The sequence below is a fragment of the Temnothorax americanus genome, unplaced genomic scaffold (assembly GCF_048541705.1).
Source record: "Temnothorax americanus isolate GAGA-0224 unplaced genomic scaffold, ASM4854170v1 Scaffold24, whole genome shotgun sequence".
NCBI classification, from domain to species: Eukaryota; Metazoa; Arthropoda; class Insecta; order Hymenoptera; family Formicidae; genus Temnothorax; species Temnothorax americanus.
The window spans coordinates 429,020-456,508 of record NW_027509381.1 but is presented as its reverse complement, the minus strand read 5'-3'; the positions used below and the strand labels follow the sequence as shown (position 1 = coordinate 456,508).

Below are 27,489 nucleotides of genomic sequence, written 5' to 3'. Positions count from 1 at the left end.
TAATAATACTACTTTAAGAAAAATTTAACGGTAGGGGAGACCGGGGCTATGTGTCCACACTTTACGCTTTTTTCAAGTTTACTTAAAAACTAATAAAAATATTTGGCTAAAATTTTAATGGTATAACCTTTCAATCTTGCTATTAAAAAAAAAAAAACATAATTAGAATCGTTGATCTTTTAACATTTTAAAGAGACGAATTTTTAAATGGACAAGTCAAGCGTAGACAGATAGCCCCATATATATGCGGGGCTATTTGTCCACATAATAAAAAACACATTATTTATATTGATTTCTATACTTGTTTATAATATTATTTATTATTAATATATAATATTGAAAAAACTGCCTAGTCGTTGAAGTCAGAGAAGTAGGCGCACACACACACACACACACACACACACACACACACACACACACACACACACACACACACACACACACACACACACACACACACACACACACACACACACACACACACACACACACACACACACACACACACACACACACACACACACACACACACACACACACACACACACACACACACACACACACACACACACACACACACACACACACACACACCAGTGATCGGCAAAAATTCTGTTTTTAGTAATGATATCGGCGGTTATTTTTAATTAATCAAAAATAAAAAATTTAAATGTTTTTAATTTTAATTAACAAAAAATTGGTAATTAATTAAATACTAAGCTCTAAATTTAAAATAATTATTAATTAATTGAAAATGTAATACTCTGTTTAAAAAATTAATAAATAATCAGAAATATATTGCTCATAATTTAAAAATTGGCAATTATATAAAATAAATTATCAGTTTTTAAAAAAATTACATTTAGAAAAAAATATTTTTAATTTTTTAAAAAATTAGTAATTTTTTAAAAGTAAATTATTTGAACAATTAGTAGATAATTATTAGAAAATATATTACTAATTTTTTAGAAAATTAGCATTTATTAATTTGTAAAGTATTCGTTTTTAAAAGTACATGTGCGCCTGCGCACAAGCCTGCATCGTATCACATTCGTTTTACGGCTGTTTATTAATTGTCAAGGGAAAGGGGTAGACTTAACTTCAACTCGGCGTATTTTTAAAGTGTGCTGAAGTGATCTGTAGTGTTATTTTAAGCAAATATCTTTTTATTTGAAAATACTACGTAAGGATTCTCAACGTGTCAATTCTCAACATTTCTCGCTTATTCTCCATTGGAGAGAGTTCTTATTTCTACCGCGACGGTACGTCGTCACCGTCAACGCGGAGTTTTCGGCTCAGGGACCAGGAGCTTTAAAGAGCATTACATCAATGAGAGATGATAAATAATCTTGATTGAAAACTTGAAGAATAAATACGCTGTATCTGCTGATACGTTTATACAATATTAATATGTAAGTAATAATTAATAAATTATTCTTGTAAGTCAAATATGTACACATTTATTACCGTGTTGACTGATTTAATAATAACTGTGTGATAACAAATATAATTTTTTAATCATTGACTTCGCTTTATTTAGTACTTCTGAATATAAAATTGAAACTTCGAATACATTCATATATTTACAAAAATTGTATGTTATATGCACACTCAAAAGGAAGGAAAATTTTTTGTTTATTTTTTGTTTTTAAGATACTTATAGTTTGTTACCCTATCTTGCTTAGTTTTCGAGATATTTGAGAAAATATATCAAGAAAAAAAAATCGCGTTTTTTAAATAATATTGTTAATAACTTTTTATCCCCCGTTAATTTTGCGAAGCAAAATAAATCTCACTTGTAGCACCTCAAATCAAAGCGATTCATGGTGGTTGCAACTTGGGAAGATTAATTGGAAGGTTAAACCCTTAAATTAGTCTAATATGACTGGTCTATAAACCGATCCATCTTTGCTATACCATTATTATTTCTTCATTACAGTTTATATTAATGCAAACAGTATTTAATTTGTTTAAAAGCTTCATCAAAATCAAATATAAATTTTCATAAATCAGTGCGATATTACAAACCACAATTTATCGGTCGATTTTATTTTATCTCAAATTTTCTAGACGAGTATTATTCAACCTGAAACTTTTGGCACGTATTTTATGACATTACATGTATGCAGTATTTTGTTCGTATGCAAAATTACAATTCTTTTTTATGCATACTATTGCAGTACTTGATAAACATTTTCATTAACAAGATAGAGGGCATTTCTATCATTAAACACAAGGCATAAGAGCAAACGTAAATGATCATAATGTATCCTAAAATCATAACAATCTGAAAACAAAAGTTGAAAAAAATAATACATTTTATAACGTGTATTTCTCTATTAATGCTAGAACTTCAAATATTTGTGTACTTACAAAAGGCAGAAATTCAAAATGAATTGATGTTTCACTGTATAAACGAGTTGATCGTATGATGACCGGATTTAAAAGATAAACGCAATATGTGAGCCTGCTAAGAGGCATCCAGCCTTTGAATGAGAGTAACTGATTAATGATACCTATAACAAATCAAGCATACAATGATGAAAATGGTGTTTTTATAAACTACAGTAATATTTAAAATATATTAAGAATATCCCGATTTTTTATAAGATGTATTTATACAGGGTGATTTGAAACAACCCTATTGTCTCGCAAATGGACGATTTTTCCTCTAGCAAAATTTTCACCAAAGCTTAGTTTTCAAATTATAAAAGGAAATAGTTACTTTATTACGGGCCGAGTACAAGAGGTAGGCAGGGGCGACGCGACAGCTGATTGCCTGTACCCAGTCCGTAATAAGGTATAACTATTTCCTTTTATAACTCGATAACTAATAAACTTCGGCGAAAATTTTACTGCAAGAAAAATTGTCTAAAAATTGAGTCAGGAATCTGACATTAGCGGGACAATAGGGTTGTTTCAAATCACCTTGTATATTAATGTACAATGTATGAATATAAAATGTATAAAATAAACCAACCTCCGTGTTTAGTAGAACACGCTATTACAATCCATGCAGTGCCTATAGTCCAAAGTATTCTGTGCAGTGCTACATAAATAGAAGTAGCTAGAATGGATATGTATCGATTGTAAAGCACAGTTATTACGAATACTTTGCAAATAATAGCAAGGCACCAACAAAAAATTATAATTTTCTGAAATGTACGTCAAATTAATATATAACACATTTTCATTTATGTGATATTATATATAATTAATTTATATGCAACTAGTTAATTTATATATATCGCAGGGATATCGTGTAATTCGTTTTTTTGCAAAATTTGTAGGGAATCAACAAAAAACCGGGATATTGTGGAACGTTATGGAACAAATAAAAATTATACAATTTTATTAGGAGAGATCAGTGATTTGAAAAATTCTGGGCTCAGTCAATGAAATTGTGAATTGAGATGTTTTTACACAATCTTACTAATTCATTTTAGGATCTTTGCAAAGTCCTTAACCGTGTCTAGATGTATTGTGTAATCGTTTGTTAAATTGAATTATATTCTACTGGTAAATATTTACTCTTATATGAACCTCCTCTCAATGACCTTCTCCTTCACATATATTATAGAGGTCATCCTGCTGAGTAACCCTCAAAAGGTTTGAGCTCATTGTTTATTAAAAAGTTATGAACAAAAAAGTTCAAGCAATATAATACTTTGTGTCAGTGCTAATAAGTAAGTAATTTGCTGATATGTGTGTATTAGACAGTATACATGTAGGCGGAGGAGAAGCTTCACCCCGCATAAAAAACTATAATCTAACTCCAAACTTATTTCAACCAAATTTCAATTTCAAGTTTTTAGAAATAAATATATATATATATATATATATATATATATATATATATATATATAGGCTTGGAGTTATATATATAAATTAGTTTTTTATGAGAGGAAGGGGCAAAATCCAGAATTTTGCAAAATCACTGAAATCTTCTAGTATAAGCTTAGATTTGTCCGATGACAAATACATTAAGACCGGTAGGACAAAATTAATTTAAGTAAAATAAGTAGATATACGTGCATGGATAAAATGATTTATTTTGTCCAATAATTAGTACAATAGATAATGCAAATTATAATTTTGAAAGAAAAAATTTAACAAATATTTTTGTTAATTGTAGAAATGTGAAAAATACGTTTCTTAAATCGTGCGGTTTCAAAAACATTTTTGTTCAAACGTTTCTTAATGGTTCTTTACGGTTATGAAACTATGTATACGTTCAAAAAACGTACATGAAACTAATAGCGTTTTCCATTGGGAAAAACTCACTGGCACTGGCAGCACTGAGTGCTTGAAGCGTATTTCATTGGTAGAATTAGTGAGCATGTTTCTGAGAAACTCAAAAACTGAGACACTAAGTGCCAGTGAGTTTTTTCCAATGGAAGACGCCTTTTAATATATGCTACTTGGGTAAGATTATACAATTTTTATTCATTCCACAATATCCCGGTTTTTTGTGGATTCTCTAGAAATTTTGCAAAAAACGAATTACACAAAATTCCTGCAACATATAATATACAATAAGTTTATATATTCCGTAAGTATTTCAATGCTTATTTGTTTTTAAGGAGGTTGGTTGACGTTCCGCTGCGGGGCATGCAGCGCGGCAAGGGGAAAGCATATAAGATTAGATTTTCGTCGCGTGAAATAAACGAATTTTAGCAAATAAATATGTGGAATGCATTTAATTGCTGTTTCTTAAGGTTTAAAAAGAGTTGTTTGTACAATTAAAACCCAAATACGTTAATATTCATGTTGAAATATGATGGCAATAATAAATGTGGTCCTGTTTTACTTTTACAATTTCTTGATAACTATATATGTAGATAAATCATTTCAGTCTTCGAAGTCCTTCCTAAATATGTAAAGAATTATTTACACCTATTTTCATTAAATTCTTATCATTTTTAATATGTTTTCGAAAAGTGTTACATTACAGGTTTATAGGTAACATTTTTGCTATGTCGCCCGTGTATAAGAAGGAGACAAGAGTATAACTTCAATAATATATAATTAATTATTTGACAACTATGCAAACAAAATTGTTTTCTGCAACTTTGGCATGGACAACAGATTCCCATAGACAAATATCCTCCATAAATTTTAATTAATTCTTATTATATTGATTTGAGCAACCAACCTCTTTAATATATGTTATATAAAAACTCAGGCCCGTATTCTAAATAAATAAATACCAAAAATTATACTTTACCTTTTTGAAGAACAAATTATTCTTTAATTTCGTCAAAATGTAACCTGCAATTATTCCAATAATATATGGACTTATTCTCATCCATGGTGGGATATATAAGACATCTAAAAGTCTTTGCTGTTCATCAAATCTATAACAATGAAAAGATAATTTCCTTAACTTAATTTCTCAATAAGCAAACTTTTTAGTAACTTACGTCGGGACATATTCGTAAATGTATGAAACATAACCGCTGAGAATAATTGAGCCTATTAAAAGTGCACTCAATATCGTAACAGCGGCATAGAAGTATCTGAAATTTGCAATTATTTAATATTTATGTAAGTATATATATACTCAAAGAATATATTAACTATAATAGCTGGTTAACATACATAGTCAACAAAATCAGCAGTGCCATAGCAATTATATAAAATTGCATATCATTAGCTAGATACCAACTCCAACTCATGCACTGTAATAAAATGAAAATTTTAGAAAAGTTTTATGCGTTTTCAAGTATAATTTTAAATTGATCTTAATCAAGCGTGTTCGTACCATTGCATCTAGACTAAATAGATTATTTATGTACAGAAGATTTCTCCACCAGTATTTTGCACAAGTTTCGTGCGACTTTTCATACACGTAAAATTGTGATGTCTTATCGAACCAAGCCGAGCTTAATTGCGATATTCCTAACACCATCATATAAGTCGGTGTCAGCCTTAAAAAGAAAACTTTTATTAAAAACGCGTGTAAAAAAGGAGAGTTATTATTTAGCTCGTATTGAAATCAATTTTAAATTAAATTTCTTTGTACCATATTTTTTTATTTTGTTTATTACTACAATAATTTTATGTTTATCTTGTTGTTTGCGTTGTTCTTCAAAAAAGTCACAAACAATTAAAAAAACATACCGAATAAATCTTTTTATTACATAGATAAGGAATTCAACTAGTTTCTCTTCATTAATCGGCTTCATTAGTACTTTGTCTGTTTTATCTCGCAAATACGTATAAGTTACCAAACATCCGCTTGAAAAAAAAAATATATCAACTGCTATGAGTCCAATGCCAAATATATAAGTACCATAACTCTCAATGAATCTCCATGACCATACTTTATTATCTGTGAACACAAAGCAATTTTTGTTAAAAATAAAAACAATATTCAAAAAATATTCATTCTACAGATATGTTGTAGAATTCTACATTACCGAAAAAATCCAATGCATAATATGCACTGTGAAATATGATTATCAAACACATGCTTAGAAATTTTAAGCCGTGAATGACAGGTATTGTGTCAGCATCTAATTTCGTGTCAAATATTTTTCTCGTATTTGTGTAAGCGGAGAAACATATTAATATTTCTTTAACTTGACTTTTCCAATGTGAAGACAAATTTGCTTTTATTCCTATTTCCTCGGACATGTTTTCCACCCCTAAATTTGACGTTTTTAGTAGTAACAGAAAAATCAAAATGCTTTAATTAAATAACATTTGTATTATTCAAGAGAAATCTATACAAATAAGCTATATATGTACACAAGATGTAGCTACAAAAGAATTTTGTAATTAATTATTAATTATTTAAAGTAATAGCGAACTGCAAATTTTTATTAATTTTAACACTGAAGATGTAAACTTGAGCCGTAGAAAACTATAGCATATGAAAATGGTTAGTAGTCTGTTGAAATGGAAATTATTTTGATATGTTTTGTATATGACACTTACGAGTTTTATTCGCCTCATTTTTCTTTACACGTTTTTGATATACAAATATATCGTATATCGTTCCAATTGTTGTCATGAGAAAAGAAAACCCGAAGCCTATACTGTAAATATTATAGAATATTTCTTTATTAATTCTTCACATTCCTTTGGAGAATTAAGATAAAAATTATTTATAATATTATTAAACTTTTCTCTATATTATATACATATATTATTATTGTTATTCACACTTCTTGAAACGTACCAGATAAAATGTAACACATCATTAGGTAGCCTTTTATTATCATCATTTAGATCTTTAACCTGGATTAGCTGGATGCCCGCGGAATAGAGATCACCGATTACGACAACTCTATTATGAAATATTTTCTCCAAAATGAAACTAATATTATTTGTAGTGCACGATGCTGGTAAACAGAGTCCGATCGTAATCACATCCTAAGATAAAACTTTTTTTAAATATACATATTTAAATATCAAAAACATTCCAAAGTATCCTCTTTATAAAGATTTTATAAATTTACCTCGTTAAACATATTTACATGATATTGAATAGTATTGTTGTGTCTAAAATGAGCTACAAAATAATTTATTTGGAAAGGCGGAAATTCTTTTCGCGGATCGCGATATAGTGTGTTATTTAATATTTTCCGCTGTGAGATCTGTAGAGGAATCGTATTCATCGTATCAAGACACTGACTATGACTGCCCAGCCAATAACTGTTTCCGTAAAGAAAACCTGATTCAAAGCAGCCACTTGAATCTAATACTAAAAATAAAAATTACCACGTTACTATTTATGCAAAAACAATAAATAACCAATTTTTCTTGTTATTAATTAAGTACATTATTTTCATTAATTATGTAAAAATAGTTGGAAATACTAAATAAAAAGTGTGCAAGTAGAAACTTGCACATTGCTTCTTCATAGTTTTTAAGTGTGCAAGTAGATCTTGCACATTGCTTCCTTATAATTTTTAAGTGTGTAAATTATAAATTTGCACGTTGCTTAATCAATATTTTATTTCGCTCATAAAGCTTTCTCTTATGAGGAAGCCTTTTTTTATGTATAATTATTATAGTAGATATTTATTAATTTGGCTTCCTCATAAAGGAAAAAAAATGGCCATAAAAATTATGTCTATAGCGGAGAAAACATGGAAAATGAAGGAAAATGTGAAAAAACATAAAATTGTTCAAACTTCCAGACGTAATTTTTTTTACGTTTTTTATGTTTTCTTACGTATTTTGAGTCTTCCCACATAGCTGACTCAAGATTCTGTGACTCAAAATACGTAAGAATGCGTAAGATTTATTCGTTCCCCTAACAATTCCTAAAACTCAATTTTGTGTACCCTCCTTTTTCAATTTTACAACCTTTTGTACGTTTTGCTCCATAAAACCATAGTGGCCACCATGAAAAAAATCTCATAGCTATTTGAAAATTTTTTTTAATGCAGGGTACTTAAAAGTACAAAAAGACATAAAGAATAAATTTGTGTTGTTGTTCTGCACAAATGTTTTCTGAGTCAAAATGAAAAAGAGAAAAATAACTAATTTTTACATTATTTTCATCTATTTGTGTATCATGTCTACATGTTATTTAAAAAAATTTGGCAGTTATACCGTTTAATAGAGCAAAGTTTCAGCTTTAAGAATCTGTTTTTTTGAATTGCCATACGATGATTTTTAAGAGAGTTATGAGCAATCAAAATCAAAATGCTCATTTCTTATGGTAAATCGGATCAACATTGATCAGACGTCGATGGCGTCTACAACTTTCCCAGATCAAAATAGCAAATCAGATCGACGTCGATCAGACGTCGATAGCATTTACATCTTCGATCGATTATATATACTTTTTAAATTGAAATATGGAATATTAAAAAATTAAACGGGTCTTAATTCCTACCTACCATAAATAAACAGACATGAGGATTTTACCTGCTTTTGGTTACAAATAAACTCATTTATATTTTTCGACACGTATATAAAATTAGGAAAATTATGTACATACATGCAGGGTGGACAAAATACAACGTTATTTACTCACGCTGTATTTTGTCCATCTTGTACATATGTATATAAAAAATTATACACATGCTTTGAAACTTTGGGAATTATTTCAAGGTATTTTAATTCTATCTTCGGTAATTATGCAGTATAGGGGAGGCACCTCCGATGACCTTGACCTTGACATATGTTGTCAAGGTCACCGTCCTGAGTGATCTTCGGAAGGTTTTAGCCGTCGCTGGTTTTTTATTAAAAAGTTATAAACAAAAAAGTTTAGAAAATATAGCAGTTATTTTATGTACTGAGAGGCATAAACGACTTATATTACGTTTTTCTTTAAAGCAGAGAATACTTTATTTCGCGAGAAAGTCGCTGCTTTACCAAAACACAACATTTAAAGCAGTAAATTGTTGATAAATTGAAATTTTTTTGTTAAAGCAGAGAATACTTTATTTTGCGAAAAAGTCGCTGCTTTACCAAAACACAACATTTAAAGCAGTAAATCGTACCTATGTAGGTTAGTGACGCGCTTTAAAAGTATTTAAGTGTTTAAAGCGCGTCAACTAACCTATATATGCACCTATATATGCTATATTTTCCAAACTTTTGTTGTTAATAACTTTTTAACGAATAGCGAGCGACGGCTAAAACCTTCTGAAGGTCACTCGGGGTCATGACCTTGACAACATATATCAAGGTCATTGAAATCGGTGAGGTCGCCAAACTTTTTTTTGTTAATAACTTTTTAATAAAAAACGAGCGACGGCTAAAACCTTCCGAAGGTCACTCAGGAAAGTGACCTTGACAACATATGTCAAGGTCAAAATCATCGGAGGTGCCTCCCCTATACTGCATAATTACCCTATCTTCTTTCAAGTATTCCGTCTCCCAAAGTTTTTAATTTATTATGCAATATTAGGTAACTGAGAAATTAGCAGAATATTTATTTTTCTATATTGTACTTTTAATCTAGAAGTGATTAAATCTACAATAGTAAAATCTAATAAAATTTCCGAACAGCGATTTATCAGAAGCTTTAAATGCAGTCAGAAGTTGGCTACGAAATGCTGCTGGGCGTAAAATTAAAATGTAAAATTTTGTTTAGGATTTCTTTTTATATGCAATTTTTGAAGCCTTTTATATTATTAGTGTTTTTTTCGCTTTATTTTATTGCACTAGAGTAACTATATATTATAGAAAGTTTGTCAGATTCAATTTTAAGTTTAAATATATAATGTATATATAACGTATATATGTGTGTGCCCATGTGCGAATGTCGGACTTCTGCCAGAGTTGTCCGCATGGCCCAGAAGTGACACAATATTGGCTGCCAAGACTTGATGGGTGGTACTGCCTCAGTACGGATAAACCGCTAGATCAGTATTGTGCCAGTCTCGGTGACTAGTACTCCTATGCAACCATATTCTGTTTCGAGACGAGTCTCGTCTCAGTACTGACCGTGTATAAGGCCAGAAATGATATTGATCTACGGCCGAGAGTCGGCTCAGTACTGGGCATGTATTGTGTCGACTTAGGAAATTTTCGCTCGGGACCGGAGGTAACAACCGCGCGAAAGCAACACGCCGCGAGGGGACTTAGCTTTTTGCTCGAGCGGCGCCAGAGGTAACAACCGCGCGCAAGCAACACGCTGCGAGGGAACTTAAAAAGCTTTTTGCTTAAGCGGCGCCGGAGGTAACGACCGCGGCGCGGAAGCAACACGCCGCGAGGGGTCTTTTCGCTAGAGCCCACGCCGGAGGTAACGACCGCGCGCGTTCGTGCCTCTCAGTTACAAATACCCCGAATTATGGTGTCATTTCTCTCGCTTCGCGTCTCGCCTCCGGCGCCCGTAAGCGACCGTGCGTAAAACTGTGCGTCGCCGATCGCTCTGCCGACCGGTTAGGTACTATAAGAGGACCGGTGCGCTCGGCGAGCTGAGCGACACGAGCAATACGTACAAATGTGCAAACGCGTTTCGCTTGGTCCGTATGAATGTGTAAAACGTTTGTAGAATATGTACAAGAAAGGGGCACGTACGACAAAGTCGATGTGGGGAGCATCGTTTCCCGTTCGCTCGCGCTCGTAGTCGATCGCCACCGTCGTGTAACTTATACGAACACAGCATTGCCACGAGTCGAAAGACCGAATTGGACTTGGAGAAATTCTCGCTTGAGCGGCGCCGGAGGTAACAACCGCGCGAAAGCAACACGCCGCGAGGGGATTTAGAAAGCATACGTGTATATATACCCATGTGCGAATTTCAAAAAGGCTCAGTGCTGGGTTGGTACTATATATATATATATATATATATATATATATATATATATATGTATATATATAGAGAGAGAGCTTATATGTACAAAAAATAAAAAACAATATTCTCCTACATCTATCGTACGTATATCTATTAGTACACTCTAACGAAAATAAAATGCATACTAAGCGGTTGTAGTACCGAATGCACTCATTGTATCAACTAGATGTCGATTAGATGTTTTATAGACGTCGATATTAACATCTAGATAGCGTCGAAATTCAAAGATCTGAACGTCTACATAAACGTCAAATTAGATCTCATTTAGACACGTTTAAAATACGTCGATTCAATGTCTATCCGAGTTGCCTATTCAATTCACGATAACTCAGTAACAAAAAGTTGTAGAAACATTTTTAAAAAAAGATTTTGCAAGGAAAACTTCAAGCTTTTAGGGAGTCGAAAATGTTCGCAGATCTTTTTTGTGCACGTGACAGGCCCACAAAGTCAGAGAAAAATTTTCTATTTTGTCCAGCTCGTAGTTTTCTATATGTAAAAATTACCAAACTCCCAGAAACTAAAAAATAATAGTAACCGTTTAAAAGTAGAGGTTTTAAGCTTTAAAATCCTCTTTTTAAATTTAAATTTTGTTCATTTTTAACAGTTACAGCTGCTTGAATTTTGCCTATTTTTAAAGATAAATTTAGTGTTCCTTTAATTTTTGTGAGAAGTGTATATATATATATATATATATGTATACATGGCATATATATAAGAGATATTCGATTTAAGTAACTTCGTAAATTATAAATAATAAAAGTACAATACGATAAAAACAAATGCGATCTCTTTTTGAGAGAGAATTATACTAATATTCTCATAAATACTACTATTAATTTAAGTGTAAGATTAAAAGATATTAGTTAAAAAATTTTATTTAAGTGGAATGGTATAATTAAACAAGTAAATGCAATATAAGCTAAAGATTAGTAATTGTTTTTTATTAGCTTTCTAGATTTTAGATTAGAGTAAATGGAGTTAATATCGATTTAGTTCAATTTATAATTCAAAATTTTACATACCTTTCAAGCTCCACAGTATCCGTTGATTGACAGCGTCTCGAAAATTTTGTAACTCCTTTCGGCATGTTGTTAATTCAAGAAGATCGGCTTTTGAAGCAATTTCATAAGCAGGTAGTGTCTGAATACGAGCATCATTAAATTCTGAATGTGCAGAGACACACAATAACGCAGCTAAGTTCGTATAGATACAGAAAATAAACGCAAGTTGCCGTTGCAACATAATGGTTGTTTAGACCCAGTAGTCACTTTTATTTCTTCGTTACTGTTGTAATCTGTATCAATTTTGAGATTAAAAAGTACAAAGTTATTTGATTCGTGTAGCGAAGTTTCTTGCTTCGTAAATACATACCTTTTTTCTTTTATAAAAAAGGGAAATTTTTCCGGTAAAACTAAAAAAAGCACTGAATCTGGAACAATAAAAAAATTTTGATATTAGGTTAAAAGAGATCCCAGACAGCACATAAAACTAAAAGATGACGAAAAAATTAAAAAATGTTTTTTCATAAAGTATTTTTGAAACTATCTTTTAGTTGACGGAAAGACATAGGGGAGACCGGGGCTAACTCGACATCGGGGCAAACTTGACACCAGACTTTTTGCTAATTTAAATCTATCGTAGAAACTTGCCTTTCCTACTGTAAATGCGTCTTTATGCGCCAGTATTATCAACGGGATTTGATGGCATTCTGAGTTATGGTGTAATTTTTAGCGCGACATAAGCGTTTTTGATGGTGAAAAGTAATTTTTCTGATTTCTCAAAAATTTCTACTCTTTCATCGAGCTTTACTCTTGCAAACCTATATATGTAAGTGATTTTCATGGAAAATTTGATGCTCTATATGAATCCGATAATCTTTCTGGATATTTTCAAAATTTCATGTTTTTGAAGTGACAAAGGTGAAAAACGACATCCGGGGCAAAGTCAACACCACGCCGTTTCGTCGACTCCCAGTAACAATCGATGCTTATCATGCAGCCGTATGGCTCATGACAAATGTATGCACACGTCCGCGATCGCGAGTTTACCTGCATTAATTAATTGTTTTTCAGACATGAATTTAGATAAAAATAATTGAAAGTTCAACAATTTTTGTCCTCATTATTTCAAATGATTGTTCTAGCTGCTTTATTCCAAATTTTTTTACTTTTTAAATACACAATAAACAATGTGTGTGTGTGTGTGTGTGTGTGTGTGTATTTTCATTTTCAGACAATAAAAAATAAGTTTCAGATTAAATTGTGTCGATCAGACAAAGTGTTGAGTTTGCCCCGGCGGGGAGTCGAGTTTGTCCCGGCATTTTTCAATTCGAAAATTTGTCTTCGCGTCACTTTTCCTTTCCTGACGGCAAAACAAAGCGACGTACAGCAAAACTTTCTAAATCAATTTTGTACCTGAAGGAACACTCTTTAAATATATACCATGAATTTGCCTACAAATTTTAATTAAATATTAAAAATTGCCTTTGAAAAAATAGTGTCGAGTTAGCCCCGGTCTCCCCTATTTTTTTATTATATTATCTTTTAGACAAAATAAAAAGGCATATAAAAGATGTGTTTCCAACTACGCAAAAAATCCACTTTTTAACTGGACGAAAAGTTGTCTAAAAGATGTCTTATATGACACTTTTTCTAATGTGCATGCGCAAAAATTCCCATAATATCTCAACAAATACAGAATACAACTGTTACGTAACATATCTATATATATATATATATATATAGCTATATATATAAATATATATCTAGCTGTATATAAATTTTTTGGCATTTTTTATTTTATATATATATTATATATGCCATCGTGTTCAATTTGATTTATATATATGTATATATATATGGGGCATTCCACGCCAAATCGGACACCATTTGGCTTTTAAATCTCCGATTTTTTTGAAAATTTTTTATGTTAAGTATTGGTTGAAAGAGGCCTCCATGATTTTTTTCAAATTTTTTTGTCAAACCGTTTTTAAAATATCGATTTTTGAAAAATTACGTTACTTTTTTTTTAAACGCCCATAACTTTACGAAAAATGGGCCAAATGGGACGTTTTTTTCATACTTTTTCTTTTTAAACACTTAATAAAAAATATCAGAAAAAATTTTTAAACTGTATTTTTATAAGATTTTTAAATTTTTGACAAAAATTGTTGATTTACAAAAAACACGTACTGATCAATTTTCTCCAAAATTTTTTGTAAAAAACTCATTGATTTCACAACTTTTAAGCCTAAATTTATAATGGGATAATGACGGGATCTATTTTTTTTCGATTTTTTAATTTTCATCTTTTATTTATCCGTGCTGAAAAATATATAATACTAGATTTTTCGCCCGCGCTTTGCACGGGTTCAAAATCTATTTTCCTCTCTTCAAACTCACTCGTTAATTAGGAGCACCTTTAATATTCTTTCTCAAACTCTAACCTACATCTTCAAATTCTTTTTTAAAAAATAAAAAATAATAGATAATATTGCAGATTATCATATTGTCAAATATTTCAAAAATGTAATCCCTTATATTAAAGTTAATTAAAGTAATATTAAAGTTTTTAAATTTTATTTTTGCTCGCGCCTCGCGCGTTTTCACCCTCCGTTAACCCGCCATTATTAACTCTCTTTTATTTTCTTCCATTTTATTTTTTCTTTTCGAAATCATCAAAAAATTAGAAAAACTTTGTAACTGGTTTAAAAAAATCAATTAATTAATGAAAAATTATCCATTAATAAAAAATTGAACTTATCCTCCAAAAATTAAAAAAATTTTGACACGACTCTTATTTCATATATAATTTTTTAAGATTTGGTCAATTAATTCCCGAAAAATTGGAAAAAATTCGTAACCGGTTCCCAAAAAAATCGGTAACAAAAAATTGTACATTTTATAGCAATCCCGGGGAAATTCTACCTTTATTTCATATGTAATTCTTTAAGATTCAATTATTTCCCGAGAAATTGGAAAAATTTCGTAACACCGGTTTCCAAAAAAATTGGTAACAAAAAATAATACACTTTATAGCACTTCCCGGAAAATTCTACCTTTACTTCATATATACAATTGTTTAAGATTCGGTCAATTAATTTCCGAAAAATTGGAAAATTTTCTGATACCAATTTCCCCAAAGATTGGTAACGAAAAATTATACACTTTATAATGGCAATCTCCAGGAAATTCTACCCTTACTTTATATATTTCTTTAAAATTCGGTCAATTAATTTCTGAAAAAATGGAAAAATTTTGTAACCGGTTTCCAAAAAGATCGGTAACAAAAAATTATTCATTTTATAGCAATCCCGGAAAATTCTACCCTTGTTTCATATATAATTCTTTTAAATTTGGTCGATTATTTCCCAAAAAATTAGAAAAATTAGAAAAATTGGTTTTTAGAAAATCGGTAGCAAAATATTATACACTTTATGGCACTCTCCGGGAAATTCTACTCCTATTTCATATACAATTATTTGAGTTTTGGTCAATTAATTTCCGAAAAATTGGAAAAATTTTGTAACCGGCTTCTAAAAAGGTCGGTAACGAAAAATTATACACTTTATAGCATTCCCCGGAAAATTCTACCCCTGTTTCATATACAATTTTTTGAGATTTGGTCAATTATTTTCTGAAAAATTGGAAAAATTAAAAAAACCGGTTTCTATAAAATCGGTAACGAAAAACTATACACTTTATGGCACTCCCCGGAAAATTCTACCTCTGTTTCATATATAATTCTTTGAAATTCGGTCGATTATTTCCCGAAAAATTAAAAAAATTAGAAAAATTGGTTTCCAGAAAATCGGTAACGAATAACTATACACTTTATGGCACTCCCCGGGAAATTCTACCCCTATTTCATGTACCCTTGATAAAAATTCGGTCCACTAACGAATGAGTAGTTCGCGGTCAGACAGACAGACAGACAGACGTCCGGTACTTATATATATAGATAAATATTTTTTTCAGGTTTATTGGCAACAGTCATTGTTATTTATAAAAAAAACATATATTTTCATCATTTAATAAACAAATGATCGATAATTTTTATATGAATATACTACAATATATGATTAGTGCTTTAATATGTAATTGATTATTTTTTAGTCAATATTTGAAGGACAAAGTCCATTTTAAATTGGTTAAACTAAATTCTTTTAAAATGGACTTTGTCCTTCAAATATTGATTAAAAAATAATCAAATACATATTAAAGCACTAATCATATATTGTAGATATTCAAATAAAAATTATCCATTATTTGTTTATTAAATGATAAAGATATATGTTTTTGTATTATACATTAACCAAATTATTTTAAAATGAACTTTGTCCTTCAAATATTGACTAAAAAATAATCAAATATCTACATATTAAAGCACTAATCATATATTGTAGTATATTCAAATAAAAATTATCGATTATTTGTTTATTAAATGATAAAAATGTTTTTTTAAATAAATAACAATGACTGTTGCCGATAAGCCTGAAAAAAAGATTTATTATATATTTTTCAGCACGGAGAGAGAGAGAGAGAGAGAGAGAGAGAGAGAGAGAGAGAGAGAGAGAGAGAGAGAGAGAGAGAGAGAGAGAGAGAGATAAATAAAAGATGGAAATAAAAAAATCGAAAAAAAATAGATCTCGTCATTATCCCATTATAAATTTAGGCTTAAAAGTTGTGGAATCGATGATAGTTTTGTTACAAAAAATTTTGGAGAAAATCGATCAGTACATGTTTTTTGTAAATCAACAATTTGTGTCAAAAATTTAAAAATCTTATAGAAATACAATTTAAAAAATTTTTTTAATATTTTTTATCAAAAGTTTAAAAAAAAAAATTTTGAAAAAAAAAACGTTTTATTTGGTCCATTTTTCGTAAAGTTATGGGCGTTTAAAAAAAAGTAACGTAATTTTTCAAAAATTGATATTTTGAAAACAATTCAACAAAAAAATTTGAAAAAAATCATGGAGGCCTCTTTCAACCAATACTATAACATAAAAAATTTTCAAAAAAATTGGAGATGCAAAAGCCAAATGGTGTCCGATTTGGCGTGGAACGCCCTATATATATATTTTTTTGAAAATTTTTTGTGTTATAGTATTGGTTGAAAGAGGCCTCCATGATTTTTTTCAAATTTTTATATATATATTATATATACCATCGTCATATATCATATTTTACTTACGAGAAAAAACGCCATCTATCGGCGACCAAGCAAATACAGAATAGAACTCAAATATATTTCTCAATTATTTCGCAATTTTTTTCCCAACTTAATTTTGCAAATATTTCGCTAAACTGATTCCTCATAACGCTGTTATTTTGCTGAAATACTATTTAGAAATAAATTGTGCAAATATTTATCAATATTTGCACAAAGGTCTGTAGGGTATAGCAGGATAAAAGAAGGTCTAGTGGCCTCCAAACAGAATTAATTTAGACTGGAAGCAATTCAAAGATATATCTAATTAATAACATTATCTGTGGAGAACTCTATATCCCTTTCTCGCCCCTTTGCCGGAATAATAAAAAAGGTATTTTACACATTTTATTTTTTTTCTCAGCCGCTATTATATATAGATATCAAGATAAGGTTTGTGTCATATTATAAATATAAATCATTTAAAATATTATCAAATACGTTATTCCTTGGAATTTTTCACGTCAAAACTTGAATTGTAGAATCGTTCAAAATATTCAAGAATTTTTTTCGCACTTTCTTCTTAAGAGTCGTAAAACCATTGAAAAAATGTATATATTATATAAAAAACTATCTTTCCAATTTTTTTTTAGATTTTTAAAAACATGGCAATATTTAAAAAATTGAAGCTTATTTTTTTCATCGTTCCGTAATAATAAAGTAAAATTAATAAATACTTGCTTTATTTAACTACAATAGTTTGGTTTAATTTGCTTCAATATTCACGTTATCAACGATAAAGATGATAGCTGTCATCTAATCAGTTTTTAAGCTGGTGATTTACAAACCGCAATTAGCCTGATTATTATGTAAGTAAAAGAATTCTCAAAGGCTTATAAGTAAATGATAATTTATTTATAAATTACAATTTTATGTTAATTTTAAAAACTATAAGATTTATATACAATTACATATATTTATTCGTTGTAATAATTACAATAATTTAATCTTTATTATTATTCTTATTAATAACTGAATGAGTCAATTCTTCCATTTTAAAACATCTTTGTTAAGATTTCTGCTGGTCTTACTATTCGTGCCTAATATTGGCATTGTGAAAGATAATAAATAATCGCAGAAACATGTGAACAACAACCAATAGTTCATTCACACATACACACGTTTTTGCAAAATTCTACTATACCCAACAATATTAGGTTTATATTGGATATAGCACTTGTATATTTTTTTTATTAATATGCCGGAATCTTCAAACTTCAGTAATTCAGGATTCTCTCTTAAATAACTGAGATTTATATTGTGCTAGACATTTGTCGTGGGAAGAATGTTATTTCCGGGTGCCCCTCAATTTGATAGGTGTATTTGTATTTGATAGATCTTAAAAAGAATGCCGCAAATCACAATGCGCTACGATGCATAGTTTTCAAGATATCGATTTTTAAATGTAATAATAATATAACAATATTGTTGTACGGTATTACATGGATTTGCAATTTACCACGCGTGGCAAAAATTAAATGTCCACGTCTTATATGTCTGTCTTAATCTTAGTTCTGTCCTGTATTTGTTTTTTCCTTGTCCTATGTGTTGGAATGCACGGTGGACACCTCCACGCGGCACATTCCAGGTAACGCTAAGTTCCACCAAACAACTGTACAACGACATTGCTATTATTACATTTAAAAATCGATATCTCGAAAACTATGGATCGTAGCGCATAAAATGGGTCTCCTCCAATTCTTTTTATTGTATATCGCCACAAATATTCACACAGATGATCGACTAACTTATATTGTTTAATACCACCTCTACTTAAACGAGCTCGTAAAGCACGCCACGAACCCATGTGGCACCTCGTTTTGCGTGGAAACAGTAGGTTCCACCCCTCGGGGGGCACAACTACTGTTAAGCTCCTTGTATGTACAATGCTAGGCAATAGGCAATAGGAACAGAGAATAGAAATCAGAAATCATGTATAAATGCAGAAAAAACAGTGACACAGGCAATAGACATAGAGTTTCCATCACGTTGGAAATTATGTGCCTATTGCCTGTTGCCAACCAATCATAGCATTCAAATTTTTTAGGTTGTAATTAACGATTTTTTGGTTATTTCCTGTTCCTATTGACTGCTGCCTGGCATTATACAAGGGGCTTTAAACTAGACACATAGTGCGCCTTGCAAAGTATATGCGTGAACTTTCCACGCGTGGTAAATTGCAAACCTATGTAATACCGTACAACAATAATATTGCTATAATTACATTTAAAAATCGATATCTCAAAAACTATGCATTGTAGCGCATTGTGATTTGCGGTATTCTTTTTCTCAGTGAAAAATTTATCAAACACACCTATGAAATTGAGGGGTCCCGGAAATAATAACATTATCTCCTTCGTCGTCTATTATTTCTGCTAAACAACATATATTACTTAGGAAAACTGGTAAGATTTTGTAAACAAAATCTTCGAGAGAATCCTGAATTACCCATATAGCACAGAACCTTTCTGGAAGCTTTCTGCAACAATCTGTGGTGTATGGGTATTGAAGTTTGAAGTTAGATTCCGTCATATTAATAAAAACATATACAAGTGCTATATCCAAGACAAGATAAACCTAATTCTATTGGAAATAATGGAATTTTGCAATACACGTACGTGTAACTGTGCGAATGGACTTAGGACTATTTTGGTTGTTGCTCACATGTTTCTGCGATTATTATTAAGACCAGCAGAAATCTTAACAAAGATTTTTGAAACTGGAAAAATCGACCCAATTATTGACAAAAATAGTGAACTAATAAAGATTAAATTATTGTAATTATCCCTTACAAAAAAGTATTACTGACTAAATACTTAAAATCTCAGTGATTTAATATTGTCAATATTTATTTGGGAAATACTGAGAAAATACTGGTAGTAATAAATATTATAGGTAGTGATTAATACTACACAGAACTACTGGTGCTTAGTATTGAATTACTCACCGATATTTCGATTTCCGATATTTACCCGGCATAAAAAAAAATTATTTTTTTTTCGAAATTTTATTGCTATTTTATAACTAAATTTGTTTCTTAAGATGCAGTCTATAATTATAAATATTTTCTCGTATTTAAAAAACACTTACCTTGGTGGGATCGAACTCGGGACCTCTGGATCGTGAGCCAACTGCCTTACGTGGTAGACTACTTCTTAATTTGATGTAAGTGTTATATATAGTCTACATGCGTCATAACCAGCACAAATATATAATTTTTCAAAAATCATCTTAGGAAACAAATTCAGTTTAAAAAGAGTAATAAAATTTTGAATTGGATATTAAAATGATATCTTTAGTATTATTTCAAAACTTGTACACTTTTATCACGACGAATTAGTACAGACCTTCATATATTATAAAATGTATTTGTGCCTTACTTTTATCTCTTTTCCTTAATATTATCAGGAATTACACCCATTATAATGTTTCTATACAAATTGTAGTACTGGTCAGTGATTAATTTCACATGGAATATTCAGTTCAGTACTTGAGTATTAATATTAAAATACTGGCCAGTGATTTATTACACATGGAATCCTTGGTTCAGTACTTCAGTACTAACATTGAAATACTCATCAGTAATTCAACACAAGTATTTATTACACAAGTATTTTTCACCTAGTATTAAATGCTTTCTCATCAGAAATTTAATACTAAGTATTCAATACTCGTCCTGTATTAAATACTACTTTCATAAATTACTGACCAGTAATAAAATACTATGCAATACTTGGATCACAGTGATTCAAGTACTAATAAATACTTAATTTTAGTATTATTAATACACAAAATAAGTATTTATTACTAACCAGCTAGTAATACTTTTTTGTAAGGGATTATAACGAATAAATAGAAGAGACCGGGGCGGAATCGTCACTACAGTTATCTCGAAACCTGTATATGTTATGTGAACTCGCCATTAATATAGTAAACGCTACTTATGGTGTCCATGTAACCAACGGAATTTAGTGAGATTATGTGTTATGTTGTGATTTTTATTAAGGCAAACGTGTTTTTGGAGGTCAAAAGTGAAATTTTTCGCGCGTCGAAAATGTTTAATATTTTAAATATTATTTTTTCTTCAAATCTTGAGATAAGTTATTCTGAAAAGTAATGCATGCTGAACACGAATCCAGTAAAGTTTTTTTTTATTTTCGTTGATTTCTAATATTTTATGAGCGATCAAACTTAAAATCTATGTCCAAGGTAAAGTCGTCACCAAGCCACCGCGGCACCGGGGCGGACTCGTCACTGTAACGACTTTATCTCGGTAATTTTACTCCATTTTTCGTTGCAAATGCGTCATTGTGTTTCTCAATTGCAAGAAAATGGTACGCACGTACCATCACAAAACGAATCCTGTCGACAAGAAGCAACTCAGGAAGGCAATTCTTGCGGTAAAAAAAGAAAAAATTAAGACAAAAGTAGCCGCAAAACAATTTAAAATCTCGACAACTACGTTGCACAACTGGCTGAAGAAGAATAATGATAAATATCGGTAATAATTTCGTCCGCCAGTGAATAAAATCAGTAAATTAAATTTATTTCTCGATTAACTGGCGCAATATGTACAAAAATGCACGACGTTTCGGCTCAAGATTCGAGCCCTTTTCAAGTGCGAACTGAAACAGGAACAGCGCGAAAAAACAAACAATATAAATGAATCGAGATAAATATTAAATTAACGACGTTAAATAGTGAACAATACCTATATCATCTATTGACTCGTCACATAATTAATACAGATTTCTGAGTTCACGAGCATGTTCCCGCATGGCCATAAAGGTCAGCTGTGGACCAATCTTAATTTGTAGCAACAATGATATGAGGAGAGAAAGCGACGATCAAGAAAAACTTACGAATTCCGTGATAAATTTTCGCGTATGACAGATTCTTCGTTGCGACATGTTACATGTATGCGAGTGCTTGGGAGACTGAGCGGACAAAAAAAGAAACAATTAAGGTGTGCCGAGGTATAAATATAAACATTTAAACAGACATGATGACGCACTGTCGTTTATCGAGTTTAAGTTCTCCGTATCTTTTTTTAAATTAATCGTGTTCTTATTTTTTTGTATAAAGAACATCTCTGCGATCTCTCTCATTTTCCAGTGAGGTTCTTTGTGTAATATTTTCGGATCTGACCACTTAAAATTATGGTCATTCTGTATCCGGTGTTTACTTACGACAGAGAAATTGCTGTTGTGTTTTTCGATATCGCTGAAATGTTCCTTCACTCTTGTTTCAAGATATCTCTTCGTCTGGCCAATGTAGGACGCATCGCAATTCTCGCAGTCAATTTTGTAAACTACATTAGTTTCCTTGTTAGTCGCTAATCTGTCCTTGCCTCTCCTGATAACAGCACTGAGTTTTTTCGGTATCTTATATACTACATCACAGCGGACTCTCTCAAGAGTACCCCGTATGCCCGCGCTTAAGCCCTTCACATAAGGGATCACCACACATCTGCGTACGTCAAACGTGCTGTCGCGTTCGGAATTGTTAGCGCTCAAGTCCCTTCTATTTTCTAATTGTCGCAATCTATTGTTAATATGCTTATTAACCAACTTAATCGGGAAGCTATTATCCACAAGGATATCTTTAATAATATTAATGTTGGCGTGATGGAAACGCTCGTCTGACAACAAGATAGCATGATCCACTAAGTTATTTATGCTGTTGATTTTATATTTAAGTAGATGGTTAGAAAAGTAATTAATGTATCTCCCAGAAAAAGTTGGTTTCCTATACCAATTAGTGATTAACTCATCACCGTCACTAATCACAATAGTATCTAGAAACGGCAGCAAATCATCAGTTTCAATTTCGTAGGTGAAACGCAACCGTGGGTGGTAACCATTGAACGCTTCCAATAAAGCATTTATAGCTCGTTTCGACACTATGGTAAAAATGTCATCTACATAGCGGAGGTAGATACGAACATCGAAGTCCAATAAACTTAAACAGTGAGTCTCAAGATCCTCCATGACCATATCAGCCAATATTAAAGAGAGGGGAGATCCCATGAGACTACCATAGATCTGCTCATAAAACTGGCCATCGAATAATGATAAAATAGCACACTTGGATGACGTGGCCATACGATATCACGGAAGCTTCAAAAATCAAAGGGCGAAAATCAAAGTCAAGGAAGCAACAGTGGTCGGATTCCGACGAGGACTTGGATAATATGTACTGCATATGCTCAGAGATGACGACAACGAACAGAGCTGACGAAAAACAGTGCATTTCGTGTGAGCATAGGGCATACAAGTGCGTGCGCTTTTCTTGTAATTATTTTCCGCCATCGTGTTTTTAATTAATAAATGTTTCCATTTTTTTATTAAAAAATAATTAATAAAATGTATCTTATTATTTTTCATGATCGAAATTATGTATTTTTATTTAAAATCCAGTCGGAGAATGGAGTGACGACTCCGCCTCGGCAATTTTGACATTTCAATTTTTGCACCTTTGTCGTTTTTACTCTATACCGGTTGAACAAAGCGACATAGACCAAAAATGCCCTTATAAATTTTGTAGCCAAGCGTTCACTCTTTACAACGGTACACCACATTTTACTACAATTATTTGTTTTGTTGTTAAAAATCGAAAAATAATGAGTATATATACTTTGTATATACTTCAAAAAAAAGCGGCGATACTTTACATGCACGAGTCAGTGACATCAGAGGATGCGTTTTATAAGAGTGTAGCCACCGCCAAGAAACGGAGCACGACATAACCGCGAAGCGACGACTAACGCGTGATTACATGTCGAAGTTCAACGTCGTAACGTTTCTTTTAGTCCAAGAGCTGACGACACTTTTAGCCAAGTGATTTTATAAATAATGATTTTCTGTTATAACCTGCGTGGATGACTCTCCTTCGATAATCCAAACACCTGGCTGGCCGTACTTAGGAGGTTTAGAAGTACGCAGGTAAGAAAAAAAACCGATTTTCAAGTCATAGTATAAGTCTTAATTTTTATCGGATATTGATAATTGCTCACTCAGGAACATGCATTAAATAAATTGCCAGTTCGATTGCTCGGGGGCAATTAGTCGCCAGGCTTAATTAAAAATAATTAAAAATAGTTATTTTCAAGTCATACTATAAAAGCTGGGTTTTTTTTACTAACAAGTATAGTGCTAACACATACCACCCAAAAAAAAGCCAAGTAAAAATTTTGGTGGCAACATCTCTAAAAAAATTATTGAAAATACACAAAGCCGGCGCGCGGCGGTGGGGTCTGATGATGGCTTCAATTGTTTTTAGCGTCCATGAGTTTTTAAAAACGTGTATTTTAACTATCATTATCGTATCAATTTATGAAAAAAATTGATAAATAATAAATAGTATGTAAAAATAAAAAAAATGGCTTTGCTGGCGCAACGTTGCGTTTTTTGTGAAGAATAGTGGTGGTAGTCCAATCTTCTTTTCTGAAAAAACAGTATTGAAGTGTCGAATTGTTTTGAAGTCAAGAATTACATATGGGAATACGACCGCCGCGCCGAGAGGGAAAGAGGGAGCCGAGGAGAAGGGCCGGCTACATTCTTAACTTTGCGTTAGCGTGGTTGACGGCGACATAAAGTCATCTACAGTAAAGGAAAATAGTGAGAGTCATCCACGGGCAATAGCTTACCGTATCAAAATGTATTCATGGTAAAAGTTAGTTAATGGGGAAAATGCGTTAATTTTTGCTTTGAGACCCGACTTCTAGTCTTTAACACATTACAGTTATTTAATTTTACATATACATTTAATTTTTTTCATAAAGAGGCTTATGTTGCATTTTAATTTATATTTAATAACACGATATTTCAGTATTCTAATATCGCGTAACATTGCCTCCGTCAAAATGCTACCTGAGCAAAATGGGATTTTTAGCTTCGTGGAAAATATGCCATCCAGAATTTTAGGTCGGAGCGAATATTTGCTGCACGTATTTGACGATCTGCGTCTCAATTTAAAAGTGTTTAGAAATAATTAGTTGTCGTAATACTTGACTATTTACAGTTAAAGGAAAATTAGTATTGTAGTATCAAATAAATAGCAAAGTTAAATAATAATAAGAGTAATAATAAGAGAATAGTGAAATTAAAGTTATAGTGGTTAATATCTTAATAGCCGGATATAACCGTCAGACCCCTCCGCCGGCTTTGTGCATTTTCAATAATTTTTTTAGAGATGTTGCCACCAAAATTTTCACTTGGCTTTTTTCGGGTGGTATGTGTTAGCACTATACTTGTTAGTAAAAAAAAAACCAACTTTTATAGTATGACTTGAAAATAATTATTTTTAATTATTTTTAATTAGGCCTGGCGACTAATTGCCCCCGAGCAATCAAACTGGCAATTTATTTAATGCATGTTCTTGAGTGATCAATTATCAATATTCGATAAAAATTAAGACTTATACTATGACTTAAAAATTGGTTTTTTTTCTCACCTGCGTACTTCTAAACCCCCTAAGTACGGCCAGCCAGGTGTTCGGATTATCGAAGGAGAGTCGTCCACGCAGGTTATAACGAAAAATCGTGATTTATAAAATCACTTGGCCAAAAGTGTCGTCAGCTCTCCGCCTATTTGTACATGTTGCCAATTGTAGTCGAAAGTAATAAACTTTTCTTGTTTAATTATCATTAGCGGAACAAACAATCGATTTCTACAATATGTTTGTTTCGCAACTTTATGATTAAAGTGATGAATTTATGGTGTAAGTGGATGTAGTTGCGTGTGATTATAGTTTTATGATAACTATTTCATGCGCAGTGTTATAGCTATCAAGAAGATATCATTACAAGATTTTTGAATACTTTAAAGATGTACCTGTTATAAATAAGTACAGTTAATAAGGAAGTATCAGGTCAGAAGATCGTCACTGTCCACTAGATCATTGAAGTCAAGCAACAAGCAACACGGGCGCGGTACTGTACTAGGATGGTGACCGCCTTGAGAGAGAGCGGCTTTATACGCACACGATATGTAAAGAAACAGCTGAAAAAGCGTTTTTTTTCCTAGATATAGAAAAAAAGTTTTTTTATAAACGTTTATATCAAGTGGACCTTTAACATTTTAATTTCATAAAAAACATTTTTATAAACCGATATGTTGTACACTGAACCTATTTTTGCCGTCAATAAAGCCGTCACATCCACACGACGTCATTTTCTGACGTCAAGACCCTTGCACAATGCTAGGCAACAGGCAATAGGAATAACAGGGAATAGAAATCAAAAATCATGTATAAATGTAGAATAAACAGTGACACAGGCAATAGACACAGAGTTACCGTCACGTTGGAAATTCTGTGCCTATTGGCCTATTGCCTGTTGCCAACCAATCATAGCATTCAAATTTTTTAGGTTGTAATTAACGATTTTTTTGTTATTTCCTGTTCCTATTGCCTGTTGCCTGGCATTCTGCAAGGGTCTTGACGTCAGAAAATGACGTCGTGTGGGTGTGACATATCGACGTCATTTTCAGGTCTCATGCAGGGTCAGGTGTCACGAGACCTATTTAGGTTATAATAAACAAGTTGAGATTTTCCATAATATTGATACGAATAAATGGATCGTTAACATTAGTAACAGACACAGATCCCCGAAAATATTTTAAAGATGCTAAGTCTTGGTAGCAAGTTTGGACTACCTGTCAATCAATATGATAAGAATGACCGATCAAAAATTGTCTTAGATGTTCTCAAAAACTTTGAACAAAATAAGTACATGATCGATGACGACAAAGTTAACGAAGTGCGCTGTCTTGTTTCAAATTCTCTCCATGATTTCATAAAAACAAACAAGAGATCTAATTCTATAGATAGATACATCTTATCGCAGTTTTCTGTATGCAAAAAATATCTCATTAACAACCCTGACATTTTGGTTACGAATGCTGACAAAGGTCAGACTACTGTCATCATGGATGACAAGACTATATTATGCAAATGAAAGCCTTGCTTAGCGATCAATCTACATACAGAAAATTAAACAAAAACCCGTTGAATAA

At 31.6% G+C, this 27,489-nt stretch overlaps 2 protein-coding genes across 6 annotated transcripts in view; one reads left to right on the top strand and one right to left on the bottom strand.

Annotated features, from left to right (window-relative positions):
- The window catches only part of LOC143898625 (uncharacterized), a 73,129-nt gene that overhangs the window by 31,601 nt on the left and 14,039 nt on the right, over nt 1-27,489 (top strand). The gene's annotated exons all lie outside the window — the stretch shown is intronic.
- On the bottom strand, nt 993-26,410 carry LOC143898622 (nose resistant to fluoxetine protein 6-like). Of its 2 annotated transcripts, XM_077408206.1 has the most exons (16): nt 26,308-26,409; nt 25,928-26,060; nt 12,638-12,695; nt 12,289-12,560; nt 7,467-7,711; nt 7,187-7,380; nt 6,943-7,043; nt 6,423-6,650; nt 6,124-6,334; nt 5,765-5,930; nt 5,602-5,681; nt 5,424-5,519; nt 5,228-5,357; nt 2,981-3,155; nt 2,374-2,516; nt 993-2,287 (listed from the first exon to the last, which is right to left on the bottom strand). In XM_077408206.1, exons 4-16 carry the CDS (start codon nt 12,506-12,508, stop codon nt 2,150-2,152), a joined length of 2,127 nt encoding a protein of 708 aa, XP_077264332.1. In that variant the 5' UTR covers nt 12,509-12,560; nt 12,638-12,695; nt 25,928-26,060; nt 26,308-26,409; the 3' UTR covers nt 993-2,149. The 2 variants fall into 2 exon arrangements, with proteins under 2 accessions (XP_077264332.1, XP_077264331.1); XM_077408205.1 differs by lacking the exon at nt 25,928-26,060 and having other exon boundaries at nt 26,308-26,410.